The 15,801-nt window shown below is 37.4% G+C and overlaps 4 protein-coding genes across 7 annotated transcripts; 2 read left to right on the top strand and 2 right to left on the bottom strand.

Moving 5' to 3' along the window:
• Positions 1-406: 406 nt before the first annotated feature.
• On the bottom strand, positions 407-6,503 carry dimt1l (DIM1 dimethyladenosine transferase 1-like (S. cerevisiae)). The gene is made up of 12 exons (XM_057356687.1): positions 6,334-6,503; positions 5,989-6,062; positions 5,751-5,837; positions 5,598-5,659; positions 5,425-5,518; positions 5,281-5,330; positions 4,953-5,076; positions 4,664-4,756; positions 4,517-4,581; positions 4,375-4,438; positions 3,778-3,884; positions 407-3,676 (listed from the first exon to the last, which is right to left on the bottom strand). Exons 1-12 carry the CDS (start codon positions 6,389-6,391, stop codon positions 3,634-3,636), a joined length of 921 nt encoding a protein of 306 aa, XP_057212670.1. The 5' UTR covers positions 6,392-6,503; the 3' UTR covers positions 407-3,633.
• Positions 6,504-7,001: 498 nt separating this feature from the next.
• pola2 (polymerase (DNA directed), alpha 2) lies at positions 7,002-11,348 on the top strand. 3 transcript variants are annotated; one of them, XM_057356600.1, is made up of 19 exons: positions 7,002-7,024; positions 7,325-7,451; positions 7,586-7,710; positions 7,837-7,922; positions 8,020-8,077; positions 8,199-8,308; positions 8,433-8,623; positions 8,713-8,801; positions 8,892-9,044; positions 9,152-9,214; positions 9,398-9,452; positions 9,542-9,666; positions 9,802-9,840; positions 9,924-9,997; positions 10,090-10,198; positions 10,425-10,531; positions 10,679-10,735; positions 10,859-10,985; positions 11,080-11,348. In XM_057356600.1, the coding sequence occupies exons 2-19, from the start codon at positions 7,370-7,372 to the stop codon at positions 11,230-11,232; spliced, it is 1,803 nt and encodes a 600-aa protein (XP_057212583.1). In that variant the 5' UTR covers positions 7,002-7,024; positions 7,325-7,369; the 3' UTR covers positions 11,233-11,348. The 3 variants fall into 3 exon arrangements, with proteins under 3 accessions (XP_057212583.1, XP_057212582.1, XP_057212581.1); XM_057356599.1 differs by having other exon boundaries at positions 7,013-7,160; XM_057356598.1 differs by having other exon boundaries at positions 7,013-7,451.
• Positions 11,349-11,401: 53 nt separating this feature from the next.
• cenph (centromere protein H) lies at positions 11,402-13,433 on the bottom strand. The gene is made up of 10 exons (XM_057356603.1): positions 13,309-13,433; positions 13,002-13,122; positions 12,849-12,904; positions 12,715-12,751; positions 12,578-12,646; positions 12,449-12,505; positions 12,305-12,368; positions 12,131-12,182; positions 11,856-12,013; positions 11,402-11,775 (listed from the first exon to the last, which is right to left on the bottom strand). The coding sequence occupies exons 2-10, from the start codon at positions 13,109-13,111 to the stop codon at positions 11,689-11,691; spliced, it is 690 nt and encodes a 229-aa protein (XP_057212586.1). The 5' UTR covers positions 13,112-13,122; positions 13,309-13,433; the 3' UTR covers positions 11,402-11,688.
• A 55-nt stretch (positions 13,434-13,488) lies between these two features.
• mrps36 (mitochondrial ribosomal protein S36) lies at positions 13,489-15,750 on the top strand. Of its 2 annotated transcripts, none has more exons than XM_057356606.1 (5): positions 13,489-13,594; positions 14,120-14,188; positions 14,698-14,761; positions 14,907-15,115; positions 15,288-15,750. In XM_057356606.1, exons 2-5 carry the CDS (start codon positions 14,138-14,140, stop codon positions 15,303-15,305), a joined length of 342 nt encoding a protein of 113 aa, XP_057212589.1. In that variant the 5' UTR covers positions 13,489-13,594; positions 14,120-14,137; the 3' UTR covers positions 15,306-15,750. The 2 variants fall into 2 exon arrangements, with proteins under 2 accessions (XP_057212589.1, XP_057212587.1); XM_057356604.1 differs by having other exon boundaries at positions 13,496-13,594; positions 14,123-14,188.
• The last annotated feature ends 51 nt before the right edge of the window (positions 15,751-15,801 follow it).

The following is a 15,801-nucleotide window of genomic DNA, read 5'->3' as shown; positions in this document are numbered from 1 at the left end:
TTCTGTATGGGAACATCTGCAGACATCAATATCCGACAGGGGGCCCGGGTCAGAGTCCTGTGCCGTGTCCCGCAGTGCACGGAGGGAATACCTCAACGTACAGCTCGTCGTTGCACATTTCAAACATCCGTTAGTCTGAAGGGGGTGAGAGAGAAAATATATGCAGAGAAGACAGTTCCAGGTTTATTCATTAGTGCGAAAGCTCTTATGGAATGCGGTGCGCTAGAAACGCTGCTTTTGCCTCCACGGTGCGAGGACTTGTTGTCAGGGGGCGTCATTAATTTTGAGATCACATTAAATTACCAAGGGAATAATGTAAACAGTGTTTATATTAAAAATACATCACAAAGTGAAATGAAAAACAAAGTATTTCAATAAAATGATTTATTGAGTGTTGGTGGTGTAAAACACGGTACATCAGGGTTTGATTTAAAGAGGGAGTCGGAATGGGTTACTGCACAATGTTTCAAGCTGCAGAGCTCACGCAGGCAAAACAAATATGAATCAGGCTTGCGCCATTTCCTTACAGTATTTACAATAGTTTTAATATAAAAATAGTCAAAAAAGTGAAAAAAACAGTAACCTGCTTTTTTGAGCTCTAATAAGTAGTCTTGCTACCAATTAAATTATAAAATATATTTTAAGTGCTCTGTTCATTTACTAATTTTGTACCGAATGCACAAACATTTTTGTCTTTAGGACTTTTTTTAGATAAACTTAAGATCTAAGTGTACTCAACAGTGCTATTTTGAGACCACATAAACAAAGTACAAAATTTTTAGTATATTAAGGACAAATTTAATGTGAAAATAGAGGAATAGTTCACCTTGAAAATGAAAATTCTGTCATCATTTTCTAACCCTGTTGTCATTTTAAACCTGTGCAATTTTCTTTCTTCTGCAAAACAAAAAAATATTCTGCAAAATGTTGGTTACCAAAAACCGTTGGTCCTCATTGACTTCTACTGTATGGACACAAAACCAAAGCAAGTCAATGGGGCCCAACGGTTTGCTGTTACAAACATTTTTCAAAATATCTTAATTAAGTGCATTTTAGTGCACTATTCTTACCTAGGTAAACAAGTTTCGCTAATATCTAAGGCCGTGCAAATGAACAAAAAATGTACAACAATTAGCTCGAATGACAACATCATCGAGAACCTGTTAGTAAGACATATACGATGGAGTCTCCTGTCTGTTTCCTGTTAAAAGATTTAAGACAAAGCTTTTACCATGTCATCGACGTTCAGGGGTCATTAAGACCGGTCCTGCACCATTGACCCTGACAGGAGCTAAATACTACATCGAGTAGTACCACGAGACCATAAGACTACCGAGGTCTGCTGCAGCCAGCCAATCAGAATCACCCACTAGCTTCATGTGGGCGTGTCATAAGTGTACCAGTGATGAAGATCAGACTAGACAGAGAAAAACGTCTTTTCTTTCAAAAGATGATGGGTAATTCTTTCAAGATGATGGGTAAATCTACACTGACTGTTACACTGTTTTCATAGATGTGACATCAGTGGTAAACGACTAACCACTACGAGAAAAGTATTGCAGTTGACATAAATCTTGCAACGAGTGATAGGTCGTACGTTTCCCGTGACATCTAATAATTCAAAGCATTACAGTGATCAACAGTATCAGCCCCAAGTGAACGGTTTAAGAGCAAACGAGAACAGATACAGTATAAATCTCAAAGTCAAACACGTTACGCAGGATCAATGTGTAGACTCGGCTGTCACGTCCTCTGCATCCCAGACTCAAAAGCTCTCTTTCCCTTTACTTCAAAGCAGAAACACATTTGAATTTCTAATCTTGATCTTATCAGTGGGCCTGAGGCTCAGCGACTGGCAAAAACCCGCGTACAAGAAAACTAGGACAGTATATGGGCAGCATTAGATGGATTCACACCTAAAGCTCAAGTAATTATTTTCACCATGACCTTAGGAAGCAAGAGAGAAACTGATTTTGTGACACAGCCGGAATGTTTGTTAAGTATTTTGCTATAATGCTCCTTAAATTTCTCATACATTTCAGCCACACCTTACACAAAATAAAGGGAAAGGTTGAGAAACTAAGACGGCGTTCTGTTCAAACTAGCAGGTGCAATGCAAACATGTTTAGTTGCGCCGCAGGACATCCTGCGATGGAAGATACACCTGTTCAGGTGACATTTAGCACTGGAAATGTCAAACTCAAATGACAAATGTGTGCTTAATGATTTCATGTTTTATGCATCATTTGAAAGTCATTGAAAAGTGATTCTTGAAAAGTAGTTTCTATTCAGATAAAAACACAGATAAATTGATCTATAGTTGAAGAAGAAAAGCAAGGAAAGTAAAAGATAGTAGAAAATAAAAAAGCGAGAAAACAAAAACGAAACAACACCGACTTCATGTACAGTATACAGTATCTGTAACAATACTCGAGTGCCATCTAGTGGTAAATACTGTCATGACAACAAGCATTGTAACAAGTTTGCAACATCACCGACCATGTAACTGTTTTAATTACAATCCAAAGAATAATCTACTCATTTCATTTTTTGTTCATGTGACCTACCATCAATGCTATTGTTAGAAGAGTCTCTCTTCTGACATCTGGATTATGCAAGGCTGTTCTATCAATCTGCATTCTCTAAAGCACTCAGTATTTTATCACGGAACACTACAGACAGTGGAAATTCTTTTAATTATTGTCGTTTCAAATATTTATCTGTTAATGATAATATAATTGTATTTATGCCCAAGTACCACAATTATAATTTAGGCTTCCCATGATCTGAATTCAAACACACAGCTAAAAAGTGAGCAGGGGTTTAAAAGGCTCAAAATGAAAAAGTGAAGAAAAAGCGTTCTAATCAAGAGTTTTATGGAAATACAAATATTGATAAAATACATTTAATTAGAGGATGAATTAACCAATACAGTTTTGAGAAACTGGGGTTTAACCATTTTCCATTGTGGAACAACATTTTTTTCACAGTTCATGAGCAAACAGCGCTAAATCCACTTTTAAATCCAAGAGACCATAATATCATATACAGTTTCACTCGCTCATTTTCTTCATTCTGAATGCTATGAATACTCTAATCATGCATGAACGACTTCTTACTACATTTTAATAGAATAGGTCAGCCGCATTCTCTTATTATTAGTTATGTTTACATAGCAAAATGCAGTTATGCTTAATAGTATACGACTATACATAAATAAGGGTTTACTGTCTGATCTAGTCAGTCTAGTATTGAGTAGCACAGTCGACTGCAATTACATGCCACATGCATGTAATGCAGAGTCTTATAAGACAGAAGACTGACAGTTGCTGCTGTACTCACAACCACAGAGTGAGTAAATACATTTATAAGTAATATCTCTTTGAAAATCAATATTCTCTTCAATCCCAGCCATGAACAAAAACTCCACCTGGCATTCGTCAAGAACACCAATGAGCTTTTCAAGTCTGTAAATATTTTCCCATTCAGGAAAGCCACACGAAACATTCAACGCCTGTGTTAAGTGTCCCGTTGAACAAGTTATTCAATCCTTCACATGTGCGAAAACATCAACCTGAACACGAGAAGCCTGTGACATCACTTCCTGTCAACTTAGTAGCTGTTCCTTAAGTCTTAGGAGAAGTGTATTCCAGCGGAGTTGAAAGCGTGAAGGAGCCTACCGTAAAATATGGATGCAGAAAAGACACTTAACCCAATGCAAAGTACTGAAAACAATACATTTCCAAGTGTGAATTGAAGACGGGCGTTAATACTTACACCATGAAATCGTCTATATCCATAGAACGTGCCCTCTTGTCAGTGAACTTGGACTCCTGGAGAACACTGTCAATTTTCTGTGCAATGCTGAAGTCCTGCGGCACTTCCTGCAATGGAATTTCAAAAGGCATTTTAACAAACTACAAAAATATTCTCTTTTGTAACAGACAAGTTTGTAGCAATCCTTCAAACCAGGGTTTTTTTTAAATAGTATTTTTCAATTTAATAAAATAAAATCTTTTACTTGACTATATTTTCCACATTTGTTCTGCAACAAACTTTGCACAGCCAATATCTCAAACATGCTTTTATGCTGTAAAAACATCATTTTATTTAGAACAGGGAAAAACCACTGTTCTAAAAACCCAAAGAAATATTTTGAGGTAACCGATGTTGAATTATTCTTCTGGGTTGTCCTAAAAATTGACATGTTCAGTCATCTCTATTAGAGCATTAATGCACATTTTATTATTATTATTATTATTATTATTATATGTAAACATAGCTATTGTTTTTTTTACATAAATTACATTTAGAGTTTTTACATAAAAAAATAAAAAATACAAATCTTGAATTTTATGCACATAGCGGACTCACCATGTTGTGCACCGAGCAGTGGATTCTGTAGTTCTTTTCCAAAAGTTGCTCAACAGCAGCAGACCTAAGATAAACACCAATTATAGTCTCTGAATCTATTACTATTGATTTACCCCAAGAAGTCCAATTAGGAATGTCTTACTTGAAAGCAGCACTCAATGTTTTATTCTTTCTAACAAATGCAATCCTGACAAGACCGTCCCATTCCTATAAACACATATAAACAAGGTTATACAGTGTGTTTGCCAAGTAACGATAACAAGTTTGACTAAAACACAGCAACACTTGCCTGAAAGTTAATAGGTGGTGGAGGGTTTTTTGGCTCGATCCTCACCACGCTGGACTCCACTTTTGGGGGCGGTCTGAAATTATTCTTTCCCACCTTCATAAACACAGTTCAATGACTCCACAAACTATGCATTTCACACAATCCTGAGAACTTAATCATCCTTGTGCAACATTCAAAGTTAAAATCACAAGGTAATACAATGAGAATATGGTCACTAAATCTATGGAGGTAATTACAGTAAATGCCAGCAATAGCAGTTTGTTAGATAGTGTAGAGGGTCTCTCCAAACCTTCATGAGGTGATCTACTCGAGCCAAGAGTTGTGTGTTGATGGAAAGTCTGCAGTAGAGTTTGTCTCCAGGTTTAGCCACTAAACGCATTGCAAACTCCCTCTGAAACATCAGCACGGCACACCTACAGACGAGATAATCCATATCTCAGACACGACCTATCCATATGATGTTGTTCTCTACTGAAATACTGAAACATTGTAACTAGTTCTGTCAGCTTCATCAACACTATTGTGTTGTCATAAGAAATTCACATTCAAAAGCATACAGTGCTAACATCTTTAACACATACAAAACACATAATACTGTTTGCAAAGGTATTTCTTACCTAAAAAATGGCCTGTGAAGTAACAACTTGAACACAAAAGGGGATGATATCTAGAGAAAAAAATCATGGTGTGAACATCAATTCAGAATAGATGACTGGATGCAACAACAACAGAAAAACGCAATAGAATCTCTAAAATAGTACCTGATAAGGCAAGTTAGCCACGCAGATATCAAAAAAAGGGAGTTCGGTCTTGAGGACATCACCTATGAGGATCTGAAGCTTGTTCTGCATTGGACTGTAAAGGCAACAGTTATTTATGTATAAACAAAAACATGCTTGACAATGCAATATATTTTTTCAGAAAAAACACTTACGTGCACTGAACTCTTTTTTGAAGCTCAGCAACAAGCCTGGTGTCCAACTCACATGCAACTACCTGTGAATTAAAGGAAAAATATGTTATGTTTTGCGTGGGGGAAAGTGAATCAATACACGTGTAATAAAAATCAACATAACATGGCACTTACTTTTTTGGCTTTCTCCAGAAGTTTGACAGTCATGTTACCAGTTCCTGGACCAACTTCCAGAACCACATCTGTTGGTCGTAATGCGGCCTGGAAAGTTAGTTTAAATGAAAAGTGTGTAAGTATAGTCCATGTACAACATATTTATATTTAAATAACATATTTATTTCAGGCAGATAAAAATCTGTCACTGCTTGCAGAAGGGTCACGTCCAAAAAAATGACAGATTCATATTATTTACCTTCTCTATGATGCCATTGACCACCAAAGGGTTTTTCAATATATGCTGACCAACACCAGTATTGAACATAATTCCTGAAAAAAAAACATCAAACAATACTGACATTAACGATTTATCTATTGATTTCCATAAAAACTTAAATAATGCGTATCCCCAAAAAGATGCACATAAACCAATATCATCGACCTTATGGGATCTTAACTTAATATCGACAACTTTCTTTACATTATACATTATAATATAAATAAAGTATCAGTCACCTTTACAAAACGGATTTAAAGGGGTCGATTTGCTAACATGAGCTCGTCAGCTAACATGATGTATAAGAACACACAGGAAACATACCTTGACTTTTCACCTCCTGATGCTGTCGAGATTTTTTCTCAGCTTTAACTTTAGGCATTTTAATAATTATTGTCCGACAATTCAAACAATAAAAGGTAAAGCAAATACGCCTATACACTTGTTTTGTATCAAACACGTGTGTCAAGAGGTTCGCGTTCCTTTCAGCTGATCGGTCTGGATGTTCAGCTGCTAGCGTCCCCTGCCGCACAGGAGCAAAGACACACATAGGCCCCTGAAAGGATGTTAATGGGGCCGCCATATTAGAAAGGGCATGACAGTCCTATAATAACAAAGTTAATGTTTATGTTTTTTAAATAAAAACACTATAGCGTTCACATTGCGCAACCGATGTTAATCCTTTTGATGTTGATGTCAAAGGGCAAGTTTTCACAATTGCTTACGACAAATAATTTTCAGACAATGAAAAAGTAACTGGAGATGTTTTTTGTACCTGAGGTAGATCGTAAACTGTTGTTTAATCGGTTACGAAATGTAACCCGTTTTGTCCTTTTTATTCAACAACAGCACCCCGTTCACTTTTAACTGTTTAAGGGCAGTCTTGACCTGTCCAATATGGCGGCGGCATTGACACACCGCACCAACGGGCCAAAGCGGTCAATGCGGGAAAAAACCGGAAGTGATTTTACATTGCTGTGTTGCGGGTAAGTTTTCGCGGCAATCCGAATTTGAGGTAAAGGACTAGTGAAGAATATGACAGCTGTTCTCCGGCTTTGATTTAAAAGTTAACATTTCGTGCTATTATTGTACCTTAGTATGTTTCTGTAATGAGGAGATAACTTTATTATTCGGACTCTTTGATTCTTTACGTAAGATTTTGATTATAAACTAACTCCTAACACCAGTTAGCATTAGATAGTAACGTTAACTTACTTGCTCTCTGTTCCTGACGAATTTCTGTTACATTTAGCAATAGTGAAATCAAATGTGTGTCTTCTGATCTCCACGTATTAATGGCATTTCTGTTATGAAGTGAAAGATTCCCAGATTTCATCTGCACGCATCGGAGACAATAACAATGGCATCAGTCACTGCAGAAGACATCAAATCTGAACTGGACACTTTCAACATAGCCTTCACAGATGAAACTGTGGACAAAAGTAAGACGGTGTTACCTTCTTTATTTTTACTGCTTTAAATGGATATTTATTTTTCTTCTTAACTAAGTATATGCTGTTGTTTTTATATTAGTGGTATTTATGTTGTCTCTGAGTGCTGTAATTCTCTCTTGTAGTGTTGGAGCAGTGTTTGTGTCACAGGCTGAAGGGGGACGAGATCGTATTCGAGTGGTTTGCGTTCAGCTCCACAAAGAAACAGAGACCCCTCACTCTTGACAACCTGGAACAGTTTGAACATGAAGTTAGTAAAACAGACTGCATGAAACCGAAATGCTGCATGTCTATCTCTGATAAAACAGTCTGGTGCTTATTGGATCTTCTCATTTGGCCATGTCTTGATTTGTGTTCTGCTTATGTTCTTTGACAGATACTGAACAAGAAGAAAAAATCCAAAGGCTCATCGAAAGGTAGTCAGATTAACAGGACCAGAGACATCAACTCTATCCAGGAACTGTATCCTTTCAGTTCACACCAACAGCAGATGTTTTATTTCTTATTTGCACGCTTGATGAAAGTTGAAAACAGTGCTTTTCTTAACATGGTTTTACAGAATAAAAGCAGAAGAAGAAGAGGAAAACATGCTTGATTCTTACTCAACACCTGCCAAGGTGAGAAAACTAGAGAGATTTATAAAGACACTTGATGGAAACCATCGATATGAACTATTGTTTGCTAATAAAGGTTTTTTAACGAATAAGAATATTTTCATGTCTTTGCGTGTGTCTGCAGGGGTCTCAGAAGCGAGCGCTGACCACTCCTGAACATCCTCAGTCTAAGAGGGGTGTGGCCCGCCTTGCTAGTCCCAGTCTAATGCTGTCACCTGCCAGCTTCTCCCCAAAGTATCCAAACTACCATACATTTACTTACATTACTTAAAAGAGAGTATGTAGACAGGTTTCTTTTAATATAAATACCTGACCTGTTTAGTCTGTCAAAAAAATCTGTGATATTGTGTGTGTGTAGTGCAACCCCCTCACAGAAGTACAGCACACGTGGAGGCCGAGGAGAGGTGGTCTCGTCATTTGGGGTGGTGCAGGGTCCTCGCTGGTCAGGTAAAGGACAGAACGTGAGGGTTGAGTTGTTGGAGGGGGAAGAGGATTCACTTACCAGCAGCTACAAATACATGTTTCAGAGACTAAGAGATATCAGAGATGGTGAGTCCATGTTTTTGCAGCCATCAGCAGTGAATCCAACATTCATACAGTTTTGCTCCTTCACATATGTGTTTGTATCTCGTCTGTAGTTCTGACCGGGAAGATTGAAGAGCTGGGTGAGGAGTTGCGGACGCATTTTAACATAGAGGAATTCTCTCCGGTTTCATTACCTGTTCAGGTACAAGCACAGATGCCACCCTCATCGTAGGGTTTTTTAATAGTATGTTTGTGGCTGGTTTTGATATATCTTTCACGTTTTATCTTGCAGGACAGTATCACAGTACTGGGGCAGGTGTGCTGTGACAGTAACGGAAAGCTGAATGCCCAGTCTGTGCTGCTGGAGGCGGGACAGGAACAGGGGGGCAGACAGGTGCCAGTGGATCTGTCTGAACTCAAGGAGTTCTCACTCTTCCCAGGACAGGTGAGAAACAAACAAAATTATTGAAATGTGTCTATTGTTGTACTGTTATGTTATTTTTATATTTTTTTGGTGCTTTTGTCTCTGCCACTGTCATCTTTCTCTGTTAGGTCGTTGTTATGGAAGGCATGAACGCCTCTGGGGAAAAGTTTGTTGCCACCAAACTATACGAGGTATCACTCATGTCCTTTTACTTAGACATTTTTGCGATCTTTGTTACTATTTTTGATTGTAAAGCACTGTTGATTTGTAAATGTTCTGACCAGAAATCAAAGAACAATTGAGAGTTTAAGATTAATGTGAAAACAATACGAAATGTATGTTTGCTTTCTATTGAACAATTAGTTTTTTTCCAGGGTATTTCTTTGCCTTTTTACTCTCCCGTTGAAGTGAAACAGGAAGTGGATGAAGGTATTCAAGAACACTTATCAAATGCATTACCCATATTAAAGAATGTAATTTTATCGTTTGCAGTTTTCATTAACTTCCCTCTCTCTTAGTGTCTGAGCCTGTAATGGTGATGATGTCTTGTGGACCATATACACCCTGTGACAGTCTGAGTTATGACCCTCTGATTGACCTCATTACTATCATCAACAAAGATCGGCCTGATGTGTGCATTCTGGTGAGTACAGCAGTGTATCTTTTTTTTGGTCAAACTAACAGGAACCACATGATAATTGCACATTTAACCGTGTATTTGGACTTTTTACAGATGTTTCAATGCATTTAGCTAATAGTTTATTTCATTCTCTTGTAGTTTGGACCTTTTGTTGATTCCAAGCATGAACAGATAGAGGTAAATCAGGTTCCATAATGTTTTGTTTTCTGAACTAACATTCGTCTTGATTGCACCAAAACAATGTTTACATTTTCAAACAGAAAAACCAGGTAACAGAACAATTTGAAACCATCTTCAAGAGATGTGTGGACAGCATTGTGGAAGGAACCAAAGGGTGTGTAATTTTTTAGGTTTATCTTTACATGGGCTTTTTCACCAATTTGTAATTCGTCTGCTTGCTACTTTTTGACACATGGATTGTTTCAGGACGGGATGCAGACTTGTGTTTGTGCCATCTCAAAGAGATGTTCATCACCACTACATTTATCCGCAGCCACCGTTCAGCCTGCCCAACCTCAGCAAGGAAGATGCAATGGTGTGACTGTATTACATACACAATTCAAAAGATTTTGAGAACTTTTTGAGGCATTCGAAGTTCAATGCAGAATATCTTTGCTGGCTGGCTTCACTGATATTGAATCTTGGTGGTTAAATATCTTGACACCATTTTTTCTTTTTTTGTTAGCAAATGTAGTAATCATAAGAGCCAAATAATTACGCTGTCGCTATTTCTTTCTCTTATATTTGTTTTCAAACTTAAGCGGGTGACCTTAGCTCCTGACCCCTGCACACTCCTCATTGGTAATGTGACTTTTGGTCTGACATCAACGGACATTTTGTTTTATATGGGAGCTGAAGAGATCAGCAGGTAATTCTACTCAAGCAACAACTAATTGTACCAAGATAAACATGCAATAGTATGAAAAGTGTGTGTGTAACACTTGTTGATTTAAAACATAATTTCTTTCAAAAACAGAAATCAAAAGCACTGATTTAGTATTACTGTTTTTTACAGTGGCACGGGCACTGAACGTTTCTCACGGATTATGAAACACATGTTGACCCAGAGAAGGTTAGTAGCAACTGATCTTTGAAAAGAAAATATGTATAGGCTTTGGTAGTTATGTCGATACTCTATATGTAGTGTGCAGTTGTATGTTTCTCAAGGTTTTCTTTTAAACATGGTTTGTTTTAGCTACTACCCCCTCTATCCTCCGGCAGAAGAGGTAAACATGGATTATGAGAAGTTTCAGCAGTTTGGCCAAATGCCTCTTACACCTGACATCCTCATTTGTCCCTCTGAACTTCGTTATTTCATCAAGGTAAATGAAGCATAGTTCAGAAAAGTATCCTGGCAACTAAATACTGTTGTCTGTAATGTTATGGTAGTAATGACAAATAATTTTCCACTCCCAGGACGTGTCTGGCTGTGTATGTGTCAATCCTGCTCGCCTCACTAAAGGACAGGTTGGCGGGACTTATGGACGATTGCTTGTTCAGCCAAACCCTGTGATGGTGGAGGGCAAGAGAGTAAGCCCGTGTATAGCCGGACAGGTGGTGAAAATATGATATATCTGTATTTTCTAATGTATTACTGCTTTTGAACTTAAATCATGTTTGTAATTATATTTCTGTATTAAATCTTTTCATATAACATGGCTGAAAAAATAAATCAAAATTTAGAAATCAAAGCATGTCTAATGTGATATTTAAATAGGAAACGCACAACTAAGTATTAAATTAAGCAGTCAGTTCATTAGTCTTGACATTGTACAACTTTAATAAAGATTCTATTAGACCTTATAAAACAATATAAAAACCTTTAAAATGCACGGTTTTGGAGAAGGAACTGTATGGCAAGGTTTGGAAAACTACATTTTCACATAACTGTACAAGATCATGTTTTTTGCTGCTCGAATGGACATTTCTGGCTCAAGCTGGCACATTAAACAGCATGTCTTACACAGCATTTGTTATTTACAGTATTTACAGTGGTTGAAGAACTGTGGTTTACATAAGTCCTCTTCAGTTAGGTATGTTTTCCAGTCCCATCACAACGTCTTTTAATTTAGGGTCATCTCTCCAGTTCACTTTACTGGCAAGAATAATTCCCTGAAAAACAGGAAAGGTCTTTTATGATTGGTTTCAAATGCATATTGTCACTAAAACAAAAGCACTGAGAAAGCTCATACCCGCAGCACGTTCTGTAAAATGGTTGTGACCTTCTGGTATTTCTCCAGCACCGCTTCAGCTCGCTCTTTGGCTCTCTGTTGAACTTCTCCCAGATTTTCCTTTACCTGCTTCCACTCATTTATCTCTTGCATTTTTTTCTTTATCTGCTCTTTTAGTTCTAGGAAAATACGGATAAAATAAGGCATATTGAAAAGATATTCACTAAATTCTGTAAAATATTAATCTTCGTCAAGAGATACTAAGAAGCCAAAGGTATTTTTAAAATAGAAGGTACCAAGTCGTTCCTTCTGTATATCTGTGATCTGGTCCTGAAGTTCTCGTGTTTCCTGAATACAGGCATCAGTTGTTATTAAATTTAGCCATACAACTGTTTATTCAGTTAAGTATTTGTAAATGTGAGACAAAATATTCAAAAGCATGTTCTATGGTGGATCAGTAAATTTCCCACCTTTATAATCTTCAGGGTCTGTTCACATAACTCTGTGTTTTGATCAGTCAGAGCCTTCAGTGATCTGTAATGAAAGGTCAGATTACAGTTAGATCAACTGTATCATAGTAGAGACATGAATATAATCCATCAGCATTCGCTTACTCTGCGTCTGCATCATTCTGAATGATCTTATCAATGAGGACGTTCCAAATCTGCATTCTGGAACACAAACATTTCAAAAGTGAGGAAAGAGAAAAAACAAATGGTTTCTTAGATTTGCTGGATAATTACCTGTTTAATACCAGTGTTTTGTTGAAGTATGAGAGCCTTGCCTGCTCTATTTCACTTTCATATTTGGATCTGTGGATTGTTATAAAAAAGTTGAATCTCAGGACTTGTATGTAAATGTAAAATATCAACACACTTACTGATCTGCATGTTCTTCACATGAGCCCTTGTGCTTCCCTAAGTATAACACACTACAGTTAGCATCGGGTTAATTATAAGTGGTTAATATCTGTACAAAAAAATAAGTGCCGTTTTAGGACAAACAGGAGCTTACCCATGCTGACTTTAACATTCATCTCAAAACACTGGTTTTCCATGATGTCCTTCATTCTTCAGGGAGACATACATGAAATTAATATAATTACAATGCAATTTCTCGTTGTACTCTGTATTGGTATCAAATGAATGCAAATTAAATGTGAATTACTTTAATAATCGTGTTGGTGTCACCCCATCAATAGCTGCTGCCTCAGGCTGGCCGTTAGTCTTTGCCACAGAATCAACATCTGAGGACCCGTCTTTATTATCACCACTCATCTTTGTTGTTTCTGCGCCGGGAAAAACAACATCCTTTACATTTTGAAACAAGACTGTCATAATGTGATCAACAGACGCTGTTAAACAGAAGCATGTAAAAAACATTATCTGGGACCCAGCGTCAATCTCAAAACAATATGTGCACATTGATGTTCATACGCTGATTAAAATATGAATCACTGAAACGTTTCACTTACCTCGCCGCCTCCTGTTTTGTCCGCTTTGTTTTTATTTACAAATGCTCTTGTATAAACGTACTATTTTGTTAAAATTGTCCTAACCGCTCGACTAGACGTAGACGGTACGAAACTGCCGCCAGGAAGTTGAGACGCTACGCGCCAGTCACGTGACGCAGGATGTTGCACGAAGCCCCGCCCACTGTAGTCGAGCAAGGCAAGAGTAGAAGATAAAGGATTGGCCGTCACAGGTCGCGCTATCAGCACGGTGTATAGTGTGTTTTGGAGGTCAGAATGGGAAAATAAGGTAATATTAGACAGCTAGATAGAATGTTGTTGATACGAATGGGTGCTTGTTACCTTTATATGTGAATTTGACTTTATAGATGTTTAATGTCGCGTTATTTTAAAAGACACGACCACTGTGCATATTAGCAGTGTGGAAAAGGGTGTAATTAATTCGTTTAACTTTATTGTTATAAGGGGGTAGTCTTGCTGCGGTGTTGCTTTATTCATGTTTCATGAATCGGATGAATTATGTGTATGAATTGTCAAGTTAATCCTCAAGTGACAGCTTGTCTAACGTTACTCTAGACTCGCCCTATTTCTCTTATCACACATATAGTAATTACTGCTTGATTAGTAATATAATATAATATAATATTTAAGATTATGTGTTATGTTAGTCCTTACATGCCCTCGTCTCCTTGCCAAGTCTAAAAGCGGTTGTTGGTTGCGATTGTCATTTAACTTTAAACGTATTACAACAGTGCCCTCTGGTGTTGGTTGTATTGACTTGTGGCGTTGCCTGTGTTTTTTTTTTAACCGGAAGCAGTGTTCGGATGTCGTCATGGGAAGCAAAGTGAGTGGCAAGATGGCCGCTGCCAGTAGGGTCGTGCAGGTAAATATTCGCTGATCGTTTACTTGACATGTCGTTCATTTGAGGTCACAGTAAAAACGTTTATCACATTTTTTCCCCATACAGTATGGACATTTTAACCATTATTACTTTAACTGTGGCACAACGCGTTGATTTAACTGATTTGTTTGGTGCCCTTGTGGGCACACCAAAGTTCTATGACAGCCCTCTTTACACTTCTGTAAACCCTGGTATTGTCAACCCGTGGGAAAATTAACCATGGCTTTGTTATAGTAAAAGTGGGTTAGCTATGTGTATTAGTTTTATCGCCGGGTTAACATTTAGCCATAGTTTTGCTACACATGTCATATCATTATTAAAACTATGGATCGTTTGTGGATACTACAAAATGAAACCAAATTGTTACTGTAGTTAAACCTTAGTTAATTTTCGTGAAGCATGCGCACATGAACAATTATTAATATATGAATGTAAAAAGTCTACATTCTTTCACATAAAGGTGTGGTTCTTTAATATTTCTTCCTTTGCAGGTTGTGCGACCTCATGCACCTTTAATTAAATTTCCTGATAGAATGGGCATCCCACGGCCGAATGGTCAGTAATATTCCCATATAGTCCCTTATGAATGTTATTTGGGTTAAAATAACAGTGCTAAATATTTTTATGACCGCATGTACTCTTCTGTTTAGTCAATTTAAAAGCAGGCTCAGTAGTATTTTTTTCTGTACTGTAATTCCAGTTCAAGAGGTGCTGAAAGTTCTTGCAGCCACTATCCCACAGATCTCTCCATCTGCACCTCCGCCAGCTGCATCAATATCACCTCCACCCAGACCACCGGGACCCGTCAGCCAACTGCCTGGAACTCCTGATAACATTGCTGTACTTAAAGATCTTCCCCAGAGATATCGCAGGGGAACCCTTGCCTTAGAAGAAATGGATTATATTGAGGTAAAAACAAGTGTTTGTATTTACTGATCGCAATGATGAAGCAAAATTAGTTGCATACATTTGAGATTAAAGCTACTAATGTGGCTGTTGTTTTGATATTAAAAACATGGACAGCTGGTATTGACCTTTAATCAGTAATTTATGTAATAACTAATATTTTTATTTCTTACAGCGTGGTGGGCCAGAGTGACAGTGGCCTAATTTATTCACTCAGCATACTTATTGGTTTTTATTTCTTTTCTCAAAATAAAGAAACAAAAGAAATTCTCATTTCTTTTCTCAAAATAAAAGGAATTATGTGTCAATATACCACAATGTCACCATATGTCATGATTATAGTATTGTATAGAGATTATTATTTAACATAATTGCACAGCCTGATTGGTTGTTTATCTACTTAGGTGCTGTATATTTACATTTATATTTTACATATTAAATAACCTCAGCTGTCCACCCTTATTGTAGTTTTGTTTAATTGGCAACTCTTGTCTGAATCTCTGGCCATCATGAATGCCATAGTGAATTTTCTCCTGCATTTCAGATTACCTCTTCTGGCTTTGGTGCAAACCTTTGCCCTCAGTGCCAGTATGTTATACTGATCCATGCTGATGAAAATAAACCACTACAAATATTGTAGATCTGAACAATTAAAATATTTACAAATTTTTTGAAACGGTGTATTGTCA

Source organism: Triplophysa rosa, linkage group LG17 (assembly GCF_024868665.1).
Source record: "Triplophysa rosa linkage group LG17, Trosa_1v2, whole genome shotgun sequence".
Taxonomy (NCBI): Eukaryota; Metazoa; Chordata; class Actinopteri; order Cypriniformes; family Nemacheilidae; genus Triplophysa; species Triplophysa rosa.
This window is presented reverse-complemented; position numbering and strand designations above follow the sequence as displayed.